Below are 13145 nucleotides of genomic sequence, written 5' to 3'. Positions count from 1 at the left end.
AAGGGTCATGCTGGATTGTATGTGGTGAGTGAGGGAGATAAGATGTGTGTGTGCGCGTTTGTAAAGAGAACAGAAGAGAGAAAGAGAAGTGAGATGGGAAGGAGAGGGTGGGAGGAAGAGAAAGAAATGGGGTGATGCTGTGTGTGTGAGTGTTTGGTGGGGCGGAGGGCTAATGGGGGGGGGGGGGGGGCAGGCACAGTCAGTTCTGATAACAGCAACAGTAGGAGGAGGATGAGCTGTGGGACCGCCCCACTCTCCCACTGATATAAAAAGGAGGTTGGATTGTTTTACTCCACTCATTTCTCCTCAAGGATGAGATCCCTGAAACACCTCAAACATCACTCCAGGAACAATGTGGTGAGTTCCCAACGCAAAGAGGGTTTTAAGCTTTGGGTGGCGGGTGGACTATTTTTGCAGTTTTGTGCCTTTTGAGGGTGTGTGTACTTTTGTAGTGTATTTGCATAGTCGTAAAACATGTGCACAAGTGTTTCCAGCTCTATCACGCACGCATTTTCCATCAGCGCTGCGCTGGTTTGTCCGCTGGTGTCGTTTTCGCTGGCAACTTTACACACAAAAGTGCGGCCTCGCGCAATTACCAAGCCTTCCTCTCCTCCGCCTTGTCATTTGTCTTTTTTCTCTTTCATTTTGCCAGCCTTTCATTATGCTCAGCTTTCTCTTCTTTCTCTCCCGTCTCACTCACTCTGTCTTTCTGTCTCTCCGGCTCGCCCTCCATCACCCCTCCACCGCCACCACCTCTCCTTTTCCTTTCCTTTCTCTCTTCCCACCTCTCACATGCTCACTCAATCTCTCCTTTCCCTGCCCTCCTCTCCCTTCTTTCTTTATCTTTCAGCCCCTCCATCTCATTTCTCTCTTTCTACATCTGACTACATCCCTCCCTCCACTCCTCCCCCACCCACAGCTCTTTCTCCTTCCCTTCATACCTCCCTCCCTCCCTCTCTTTTCTTTCTCACTCACACAGACACACACACACACACACACACACACACAGACGCCTTTCAAACACACACCCAGTCACTCTTTCCTTTTCTTTCACACACAAACACACACAGTCTGTCTCTGTCTGACGACTTTAAAAGCAGTAATTATAAATGACGTGCTTATCAGCAGATCCACATCTACTCTCCTCACCCCACACGTCATTATTGCCTCTCTATTGCCACTGTTTCCCTTTCATTAATTTTTTTCCTTTCAGTATTCTGTCCGAAAACTCTTAAATGTATGTTATAAAGACGGAAGAAAACTAAACGTCAGAGCTTGCTGCCATACATTTACGTGCCAATCAAAACTACATACACTGAAAGGCCTCCTAAAACCAGTGGCCTATAATTTGTAGCATTCATTGATTGCATACAGTTTCACTTGAAGTCTGCAACTCTCTGCAATCGCGCAATAATTTTCCAGAGAGTTATGCTTCAGCCTGGAATACGGAATGAGCTCGGAGCTCAATCAAATGTCTGTCATGGATATGAGACTGCCTGCTGGTATATACCATCTTGTTAAGACGGCCAAGTGTGGCATTCAGGCAATGTGAAGCCCTCTACGCTGAGTGTCTCTGAGTGGAAAGCTAAGGTGCTTTTTACCATAGCTGAATGGGACGCCGTAATGCCAGTGATAGGTTTGAAGACTTTCTGGTCAGCCAGACAGGCTGAGAGCTCTCACAGGAAGTGCTGGGACAGTCCACGGAAGTCAACTTCCTGGCTGGATCCGCATCCCTTCTTGTGTTATTTATTATTCTACAGCACGACAAGGACAGAAGTGGAGTGCTAACGCATATCTGTCATATTATCTCCCTCATCAAATGTTGAGTGGATTCAAAGCAAAGAAAGAAGTTGCTTTGATGGAGGAACCCTAAGAAAGACTCTCCAGCCATCATTTGAGGTCAATTTGGCACAATCAAGCATAAAACCTAATAATGTAATCATTTTACATGAGGCCAATACAATCCATCTGGTTTGTATGAATAGAACTGTGAGCAAAATCATGTGGCCAAAAAGGGGAAATGAGTTTCAATGTGGAAACATTGCATAAGGTCAAGTTTTGTAACAATTTAACTGAAAAAGACAGAGGCACACTCCTGCTTCTGTTAGTTTTCCTGATTCAAACTGTACATTTCTTCCAGGAGGAGGAGAGCGGCCGAATGGTGCGGACTTACCCAAAGGTGACTGAAGGCCAAATGGACGTGGGCACACAGACTGAACCTGTTGTGGTTCTATCTCTGGCCCAGGCTGCTGTTCTCGGACTCATCTCCCAAAATGAAATATTTGGTGCCACAATCGCACCAAATGGTTTTTACACAGGAGAGCCCAAAGAGGGCCCGCCTCCACCACCCGAAGCCATGGAGTACGAGTACGCAGACCAGCTGATCGGGGCCAATGGGGACTACCTGCCTGAGCCTGCTGGGGACACGGCCTCTCAGCTTAGCGCTAGTGAGAGCAGACGGCCTATCCCCCATGGACCTAGGACCAAGAGACCCAGGAGTGACAGAGAGTTAGTGGCTTACCCGCCCAAACTATCAAGTCCAAAAGCTCAGGTTAAAGGTGAACTGATTGAGTCTGCGACATCTCCTGCGTGCGTTCACATGAACAACAGGTGTATCCCCGCCAAGCAAGGGGAACACATTGCAAATAAAAAAAGCTCTCTGACTGAGCAAGCTTGCAGAAACTGTTCTTCATGTGTGAGAGAAACTTCCCTACCACAAGAAGGTGGATCCCTAGGACAAGAACAAGAGGAAAGCGTGAATACTAACAGGAAGGAAGAGGAGTCAGTCGTGGAAGAGGAACCAGAGGAGGAGGCGCTAAATCTAAAGACCGGTGGAGATACTGCCGAACCTCTGGACAATAAATATTTTCAATCCAACGAGGTGGCATACGAGCCTGCTGGCATGCCGCTGCCAGGGGAGTACGAGGAAAACGGCCAGGCCATGCTGTGGTCAGACCCGGAGGGCCTCGCCAGGCGAATGCAAATAGACCGCCTGGACATCAATGTACAGATCGACGAGTCTTACTGCGTAGATGTGGGCGAGGGTCTAAAACGATGGAAGTGCCGGATGTGCGAGAAGTCGTACACATCTAAATATAACCTCGTCACTCATATCTTGGGCCATAATGGAATAAAGCCCCACGAATGTATCCACTGCGGAAAGCTCTTCAAGCAGCCGAGCCACCTCCAAACTCACCTACTGACCCACCAGGGGACTCGACCTCACAAGTGCACTGTTTGCGAGAAGGCCTTCACACAGACCAGCCACCTGAAGAGGCACATGCTGCAGCATACCGATGTCAAACCCTACAGCTGCCGCTTCTGCGGCCGTGGCTTCGCCTACCCCAGTGAGCTGAGGACCCACGAGAGCAAACACGAGAACGGTCAGTGCCACGTCTGCACCCAGTGCGGCATGGAGTTCCCGACTTATGCACACCTGAAGCGCCACCTGACCAGCCACCAGGGCCCCACCACGTACCAGTGCACCGAGTGCCACAAGTCCTTCGCGTACCGCAGTCAGCTGCAGAACCACTTGATGAAGCACCAGAACGTACGTCCCTACGTTTGCCCGGAGTGTGGCATGGAGTTTGTCCAGATCCATCACTTGCGGCAACACGCCCTCACTCACAAGGTACTAACACCACAAGATGGTAACACCATAAGATGATACTGATAGAAGGTACTGATACCAAGTAATGAGTCTGACTTCCATGCACACACAATAGTCAGTCCAAAACTACTCAGAGATTTAAAGAAACCAATTCACTTAACAGTCAATATACAAATCTACGGCTTAGCAACGGTATGCATTGTTAAGCTTCAAAGTCTCAAACTTCCTGTTTGTCTCAATTTCCTACTAGTGGGAATTTGGTTTTGTGAGTTGTTGAAAAGCCCTTTGTTTTTAATTGAAACATCAATTATCTCATAAACTCTTTATCTCACAATGAAATCAGCTTTATTCCAGAGTGAGATCTGTAGAACTTAAAGCTGCAACAAAAAAATAACTTAATAACAAAACTTAACAAACCTAATACCTTCATTTTTTGTACTAGGTACCTAAACACTCAGCAGGGCTGTGATATAAAGTGCTAGAAAAAAATTAGGAGACTACTGTAAAATAATCAGTTGCTCAGATTTTGCAATTTTTTAGAAAACGAGGTGTGTCTGAAAAGTTCCAGGACCGGTGTCACAAAAGAATTATTTCAAGTCCTAACTACAAACTACAAGTTTTGGCCTTCACAGTAATTCCTCTGGAGTCTAACGCACTTTGCCAGCCTTCTCTGGCCGCCGTTTATGATCCCCGCAGTTCCATTGTCACAGCCATTCTGATGTCTTCAAAACCAGTCCCCTTGATAACCCCCTTGGGCTTGGTAAAGAGAAACAAAAATCACACGGCGCTAGGTTGGGTGAGTGGGAAGCTTCTCCAGCATGGTGACGTTCTTTTTGGCCAGGAATTGTCAGGAATTGCTCAGGGCATTGTTCCACAACTCTTGCCTCATGACAAAGCAAACCCCACAGCATCTCTGTAGACGTGCTGGTTGATCATCTGACCCGCATTGAAGAGGAAATCTTGTAGTTTGTATTATGAGTTTGAAATGTTTGGGCCACCAGTGCCACTACTGACAACATAACTCCCAAATTCCATATACCAGTACAGTGCTGCCTTGAGATAAGAGTTTAATTTGTTCAGTGACCATGCTCTTATCGCAAAACACATGTATTTAACATAATATTTCCCCAGTGAAATGAATAGAAATGCACTTGATTCATTACAGCCCACCCCAAAAAACACTAAGACTTGTTTTTTTAAATGTTTTTGTCATATGTAAAATTGCACTCATCGGTATTGTACTGTATAAAAAAAACTTGCTCTACACATAACCCGCAAACAGGCGCCACGGTGGACGACTGGTTAGAGCGTCTGCCTCACAGTTCTGAGGACCGGGGTTCAATCCCCAGCCCCGCCTGTGTGGAGTTTGCATGTTCTCCCCGTGCCTGCGTGGGTTTTCTACGGGCACTCCGGTTTCCTCCCACATCCCAAAAACATGCATGGTAGATTAATTGACAACTCTAAATTGCCCGTAGGTGTGAATGTGTGTGCGAATGGTTGTTTATTTGTATGTGCCCTGTGATTGGCTGGCAACCAGTTCAGGGTGTACCCCGCCTCCTGCCCGATGATAGCTGGGATAGGCTCCAGCACGCCCGTAACCCTAGTGAGGAGAAGTGGCTCAGACAATGGATGGATGGGTAACCTGCAAACATGCGAGCACAAAACACGACTGTACCTAAAGTTGTGTCCTTCCTTGTTCTTCTTCTGTGGAGTTAATAGGTGAATGGCAAACCAAGTTAATGTTCCATTAGCGCCACCAACTGATATTGTCCTTCCACTGCAAGGAAACCAATGTGAATTAATGGTGGTCAGATGTTGAGAATTTACTGCCGCCATCTAACATTTTTGCTTGTATCTCAGAGAAAAAAAATAAAGAAATAAAAAAAAAAAAAGAAATCCGCCAAGCGATGGCTCATATCTCGAAACACTCATAAGTTAAGCACTCATGTCTCAAGTCACTACTGTATTGTAATGGAAAGCATATATTTGTAGAAAATTATAAATGGTCAAAATACCCAAAAAGGTTTCAGAGGAGTACACACATAAATTGGCTCAACATCTGGATTACAATACTCACACAGACCCTTTTTTTTTTTTTTAATTATTTTTTAAATCCCTCGACAGGGAATGAAAGAATTCAAGTGTGAAGTCTGCTCCAGAGAGTTCACCTTGTCTGCCAACCTGAAGAGACACATGCTGATCCATGCCAGCGTGAGACCCTTCCAGTGCCACGTGTGCTTCAAGACCTTTGTCCAAAAGCAGACTCTTAAGACGCACATGATTGTCCATTTGCCCGTAAAGCCGTTCAAATGCAAGGTGAATGAGACTCGACTTGGAGACAGGACCGGGAACGAAGGGGGTTCCTAAAAGTCTGCATTCTCGTCTTGCAGGTGTGCAGCAAGTCCTTCAACAGAATGTACAACCTCCTCGGCCATATGCACCTCCACGCCGGCAGCAAGCCTTTCAAATGCCCTTACTGCAGCAGCAAGTTCAACCTGAAGGGCAACCTCAGCCGACACATGAAGGTCAAACATGGCGTCATGGACGGCACGATAGAGGGGCACGGTAAGTGACTCACTGAGGAGCTCTTAATGGGGCAGTTGTTGCTCAGTTGGTGGAGCAGGTCTTCTGCTGACTGACGGGTCAATGGTTTGAATCCTGTCTCTGACGCTCCCCTGCTGAAGTGTCCTTGGGCAAGACTGAACCCTTAATTGCATCCAGTCAGCATTTTAAATGAGAAAATATTCTAAACCAAAGAAAATAAACCTGAAATGGTGATGATGCCGTCTCAATTTAGTCACAAATTGTCTTACTCAGTGTTTAGTTGAAGACTAAGCACTTACTTTCTTCTTCTAGGGCAACAGATACATACAGTACGTGTTAATTGTACCTTCTGCCATCTAGTGGAAGACCATTCTATAGTTCTACCTGTCGCTGGCATAAATAGATGAACAAAGATACATTTTTCTGGAACAATTTAGTGAAATTTGATAATTTTCCACAGCACACTTAATTATCACAGTAGTTGGGAATCACTGTTTTGGAGAGTTTGCTGAAATTGTGGTCACGGGCGAGCTGGAGCCTGTCCCAGCTGTCAAAACACGTATTTTCTGATTATTCTTTTACTGCACTCAATAAAGCACCAATTATTGTATTCCATAAATGAATGTGTGGCGTATTCGGAGGCGCGATAGGTTACCAAATGTATCATTCGAGTGTCAACAGAAGTTGGATAATGCTGTACAATAAGACAAAAACAAATTGTGTACTCACCCTAGGGAAGTGGAGATAGGGAGGATTGCTGAAGGCGAGTCAACTTCACGCACCGCGCTTTTTAATAACTGTGATAAAAATGTTAAAAGAAATCAATTGTTGTAGACTGAAACAAATCAAAACAATACATTGTATACTCACCTCCAACTGGGATGATGTGTGATGGATGAACGTGTGGTGGCGAACATGCAGAAAGAGCTCATGCTGGAGACGGGTTTTGTTTTTAAATTACTGCCTGATTATGGCTTCATAATTATTTTACTGAGCAGCCAGGACAGTGACAGTGTGCACTGCTTTCATCAAAAATAAGTTTTCCTATTTTATGGTCTACACACTTTCCCTCTTTGCCATCGCCTTTCTGCGGTGACTTTAGAAGCATGCTAGTGTTGAATTCCAACTCCGGGCCCATTCAACTCGCCGTAGTCGCCTGTACTGTTGCGGCGTCTCTGCAGAAGAGTGAAACTTCGGTGGGCTTCACGTCGCATTATTGTCAGTGTCTGTCGCTAATGCACTTTGACTCAGCATGTACTGTAATCTCGTGGCAGGGTGTTTTGATGTTTCGCTGTCAGTCCCAAACTGCGTATTTAGCAAATATAGCAGTGTCTTGATAAGACACGCCTGTCCGAATCAGCCGGAGAGTGAGCCTGACACAGAGAGGAGAGCCAGTCTCGCGCCCGTCTGTCCTCAGTGAGGCTACGTGTCTTTCGAAATAACTGCGGGTGTCTTGCCGAGGACAGGTTGAATCATATTTCTCTTTGCTTCTTCCATCAGAGCCACCTCAAGACACAGAAGGACAGGAAGAGTATGAGGAGGAGAGCTTTGAATTCAGCGAGCGAGAGAACCGGGCGAACAACAATAACAACAACAATACACCGGACATTTCGAAACTATCTTCAATGGAGTATTACAGCACCTATGGGAAAGGAGGAGGACGTTGCAGTGCCACATGAGTTAGCAAAGCGAGCGACCCCAAAATGAATATGAAGGATAGAAATTACTTTTTTTTTTCTTTTTTTTTTTGCTGTTAAGGAGCTTGGCTTGTTCTTCAACAAAACCAAGCAGAGCTGCACATTCGTATGCACTGGAATCACCTACAATGTTACGGAACTACTTTTTCCGACTCTATTCACTGGCCACAATTAGGTACACTGCACAGCTGCAATGGTGGAAGACAGTGGTTGTCAAACTTATTACTCCACCATCATGACCAACATTACAATACAATCGCAAGACTAAATGCAAACGTGTTGAACTTCAAAGTTAAATACAACTGAACTGTACTTAGGCTGTGATTCTGTCGCCTACCATGAGAGGGAGCCACTAGTGGTACCTGTAGCACATTTTTTAAAATAACTGGTGTAGAACATGCACTGCTTCAAATTGTTGCATTTAACTTTTGAGCACATTATATTTGCATTTAATCTTTTAGAACGATTTGTTTTCCAACATTTATCTAATTTGATTTAACTTTTATGCACCGTACATTTTAATTTAATCATTAAGTACAGTTGTTTTTTTCTGTATTTAAGCACAGTGTTAACGTTCAAACAGCATAATGTTACGCTGGTTTACAATATTAAGTTTACTTTTCAAGAATATAACCTCTGTCTTGTTTTTAATGAACAGTTAAGCCTACTACACTACTGTATTTTGATGCTGGTCATTATGGTGGTACTCTGAGAGCTAAAAAGTTTGTTAAGTGGTACTTGGTGTAAAAAGTTTGAGGACCACTGCTCTAAGGTAATCAAAATCATAATACCACTTCTCAGTTTGATGCACCGCAGTGCTACACCACTCAACCACAAAAATAAACATACGGTAGTTAAATACACACCTCTGTCAGTCAAGATCAAAATGAGTATTAAATTCAGATTTCTTTGGTTGTTGTATTGGATCGAATCAGACAGCATGCAGGTGTACCTACTGAAATGTCCAGTGAGTCGATTTTTTTTTTTTTTATTATTTGGGGGGGGGGGGGGGGAAACAACACAAAAAACAATTGTACGAGGTATACTTGCAAGCAAGTGGACTGCCTACAATGGGGAAGATTTTGTAGTGTCATGAACATCATCTGAGCCTAATGTCCAAAAGCACATTTGAAGATTGATGCACAGATGTTGTTTTACTGCACTTACACACTGAGACAATCCTGATCGCTCTATTGTATGTAAACTAATAGAAAAGGTTGGAGAAAGTGGACACTTGTTATTGTGCATTTCACTCACCAAAGCTTAACTTTGCACAGGTCAACTTTGGTTTGTACTGTGACGAATCAAAATGTCTGCGAAATTATCTAAATACCACTGGAATGCCGTGCTACGTTTTATTGTATAATATTGTACAGAATGTATCAGTTTTATGTTGACTGGTAACCTAACTGGTGCAATGCATTGAGGACCACTGTCTACTTTTTCGGTTTCTGCATTAACTGTCACCACTATGTCAAGCTAGTAGTCTATGAATGTCATTATTTGAATTAAATGTTTTCATGAGAAAAGAAAAACTAAACAGCAGAGCCCCGTTACCAAAGAATCTGAGCGAATCTTGCCGCCACGGGCGGCGTGAGTCTTTTTGTGTCGGGACACTGGATTTCTTAAGGTCCAATTTCAGACATGGTGAAATTGCATTCAGGCTCCCTTCCCCAACTCATCTGTAGATCTCTTCAAAAGATTACCAGAGACCCAAAGGCATTACTGCTACATTTCCCGAAAGCAATGCAAACCTAGTATTCATATAACTTATTTTTTTAATGGATGAATCTCAACAAGAATTGTCCTTTAAAAAAAAAAAGGAAAAAAAAAGTCAAAGAAATATTAAGTGCCCTGGCGTGTTGTGGGAGCCGCCATCCATCATGATGTGCGACGCGCTCAAGTGATGAACGACAACCTCCCACCATGTGACAGGGCCACGGACCTTGCGGAAAATCATTCAAGAAGCCTTCAATGGATTCAGTTTTCCCAAAGCTTAGCCCACCCCCCCAAAAAAAAACAACACTTCATTCATGTGCAATGTCGATCATACATTCCAAATAAAGATGCTAATCGGAGGTGCCGTTGTTCATTCCATCAGTTTTAGTGATGAATCATAAGAGAGAATGCCAAGTTTAAGTTTTCTGTCATAAACCAGTGTGATGGTGATGATGATGTCGGGCATACTTACAAGTGACCTGACTTGAGCTTTTCAAGATATGCGCTGTCATGAGGCTGAAGTTTTGCTTTGACTTTTGAGGAGTTAACTTAACAACAAGCAGCGGTTTGGCAAATAGTGAACAATTAAAAAAAAAAAATAAAAAAAAATAAAAAAAAAAAGAGGCTTCAACCTCTTTAATGGTACTCCCAGTTGAAACATAAAACAAACAGAATTACGTTTGGTTTTTAAAACAGTCACATTCAGTGGGTACGGAAAGTTTTCAGACCCCTTAAAATTTTCACTGATATATTGCAGCCAGGCGGTCGACTGGTTCGAGCGTCAGCCTCACAGTTCTGAGGACCCGGGTTCAATCCCTGGCCCCGCCTGTGTGGAGTTTGCATGTTCTCCCTGTGCCTGCGTGGGTTTTCTCTGGGCACTCCGGTTTCCTCCCACATCCCAAAAACATGCATGAATTGGAGACTCTAAATTGCCCATAGGTGTGACTGTGAGTGCAGATGGTTGTTTGTTTGTATGTGCCCTGCGATTGGCTGGCAACCAGTTCAGGGTGTACCCCGCCTCCTGCCCGATGACAGCTGGGATAGGCTCCAGCACCCCCGCGACCCTAGTGAGGATAAGTGGCTCAGAAAATGGATGGATGGATATTGCAGCCATTTGTAAAAGTCATTTAACTTAATTGTATTCCTCATTAATGTGCACACAGCACTCCATATTGACCAGAATTGTTGAAATTTTTGCAGTTATTCAAAAAGAAAAACTGAAATATCACACAGCCATAAGCATTCAGACCCTTTGCTGTGACGATCTATATTTAACTCGGGTGCTGTCCATTTCTTCTGATCATCCTGAAGATGGTTCTACACCTTCATTGGAGTCCAGCTGTGTTTGATTATACTGATTGGACTTGGTTAGGAAAGCCACACACCTGTCTATATAAGACCTTACAGCTCACAGTGCATATCAGAGCAAAGGAGAATCATTAGGTCAAAGGAACTGCCTGAAGAGCTCAGAGACATAATTATGGCAAGGCACAGGTCTGGCCAAGGTTAAAAAAAATATTCTGCCACACTTAAGGTTCCTAAGAGCACAGTGGCCTCCATAATCCTGAAATGGAAGACGTTTGGGAACCTTTCCTCGAGCTGGTCGTCTGGCCAAACTGAGGAATCGGGGGAGAAGAGCCTTGGTGAGAGAGGTAAAGAAGAACCCAAAGATCATTGTGGCTGAGCTCCAGAGATGCAGTTGGGAGATGGGAAAAAGTCAATCATCACTCTAGCCCTCCACCAGTGGCAGAGTGGCCCGACGGAAGCCTCTCCTCAGTGCAAGACACACGAAAGCCCGCATGGAGTTTGCTAAAAAACACCTGAAGGACTCCAAGATGGGGAGAAATAAGATTCTCTGGTCTGATGAGACCAAGATAGAAATTGTTGGCCTTAATTCTAAGTGGCATGTGTGGAGAAAACCTAGGCACTGCTCATCACCTGTCCAATACAGTCCCAACAGTGAAGCATGGTGGTAGCAGCATCATGCTCTGGGGGTGTTTTTCAGCTGCTGGGACAGGATGACTGGTTGCAATCGAAGGAAAGATGAACAGGGATTTCCTGGACGGAAACCTTCTCCAGAGTGCTCAGAACCTCAGACTGGGCCGAAGGTTGACCTTAAAAAAAGACAATGACCCTTAGCACACAGTGAAAATACCGAAGGAGTCGCTTCACAATAACTCCGTGACTGTTTTTGAATGGCCCAGCCAGAGCCCTGACCCAATTGAGCATCTCTGGAAAGACCTGAAAATGTCTGTCCACTGACGTTCACCATCCAACCTGACAGAACTGGAGAGAATCTGCAAGGGGGAATGGCAGAGAATCCCCAAATCCAGGAGTGAAAAATGCATCATTCCCAAAATGACGCATGGCTGTATTAGCTCAAAGCCTGAGCCCATGTGGTGATATCCTTTACACATTGTCAATTTTTGAGGCAGCGCCGCCTGAGGGATCGAAGGTCACGGCGATTCAATGTTGGTTTTCGGCCTTGCCGTTTACATGCAGTGATTTAGCCAGATTCTCTGAACCTTTTGATGATACTATGGACCGTAGATTATGAAATCCCTAAATTCCTTGCTATTGTACATTGAGGAACATTGTCCTTAAACTGTTCGACTATTTCCTCACGCACTTGTTCACAAAGAGGTGAACCTCGCCCCATCTTTGCTTGTGAATGACTGAGCAATTCAGGGAAGCTCCTTGTATACCCAATCATGGCACCCACCTGTTCCCAATTAGCCTGTTCACCTGTGGGATGTTCCAAACAGGTGTTTGATGAGCATTCCTCAACTTTCTCAGTCTTTTTTGGAACGTGTTGCAGCCATAAAATTCTAAGTTAATGATGATTTGCTAAAAACAATAAAGTTTATCAGTTTAAACATTAAATATCTTGTCTTTGTAGTGTATTCAATTAAATATAGGTTGAACATGATTTGCAAATCATTGTATTCTGTTTCTATTTATGCTTAGCATGTCCCAACTTCATTGGAATTGGGGGTTGTACATTGTGGAAAAAAATGAATTTAAATAATTTTAGCAAATAGCGGCAATATATTTAAAAAATATATATTTTAAAGTTAAAAATTGAAGGGGGTCTGAATACTTTCCGTACCCACTCCAGCTTTGCCCTAGAAATTTCTGCTTAGCTTAATGCTAACAAACTACACCATTGACAGGCTAACATAGCATCGGTGTCTCGGCATTATAACCCGTTAAGAAACGGATATTGAACAGTGCGGCAACATGTGGTGAGACAATATAATATTCACCTGGAATGTTCTTCATTCTCTGCAAAACAAACAAAAAAATATTACTGTAGCTTACAGCGTTTTGTAGTGACGGTCTCCATGTAGTCTGTGTTCTACTGCCCCCAGGTGGCCAAGTCGCACAAACCAGGAGGCGGTGCAGTCACAAGGACTTGTGACGTACAAATTGTTTAATTCTTTACATTTGACTTCGTTTTTATAAGTAAAATATCAGAGCGCTATTTTCTTTATTAAAAACGTTTTCTGTTGGCTCTTTGGCCAGGCTGAAAGGGATTACAGGCATTTCCATATAAGATGTGTTTTGGTTTTCAA

General features: G+C 44.0%; 1 protein-coding gene across 1 annotated transcript; it reads left to right on the top strand.

Moving 5' to 3' along the window:
* The first annotated feature begins 310 nt into the window (after positions 1–310).
* znf710a (zinc finger protein 710a) lies at positions 311–9922 on the top strand. Its single transcript, XM_061677789.1, has 5 exons — positions 311–357; positions 2141–3631; positions 5735–5926; positions 6001–6175; positions 7655–9922. Exons 1-5 carry the CDS (start codon positions 313–315, stop codon positions 7831–7833), a joined length of 2082 nt encoding a protein of 693 aa, XP_061533773.1. The 5' UTR covers positions 311–312; the 3' UTR covers positions 7834–9922.
* Positions 9923–13145: the final 3223 nt, after the last annotated feature.

Source organism: Phycodurus eques, chromosome 5 (assembly GCF_024500275.1).
Source record: "Phycodurus eques isolate BA_2022a chromosome 5, UOR_Pequ_1.1, whole genome shotgun sequence".
NCBI classification, from domain to species: Eukaryota; Metazoa; Chordata; class Actinopteri; order Syngnathiformes; family Syngnathidae; genus Phycodurus; species Phycodurus eques.
The sequence above is the reverse complement of the archived record's forward strand: the minus strand, read 5'-3'. Positions and strand labels throughout refer to the sequence as shown.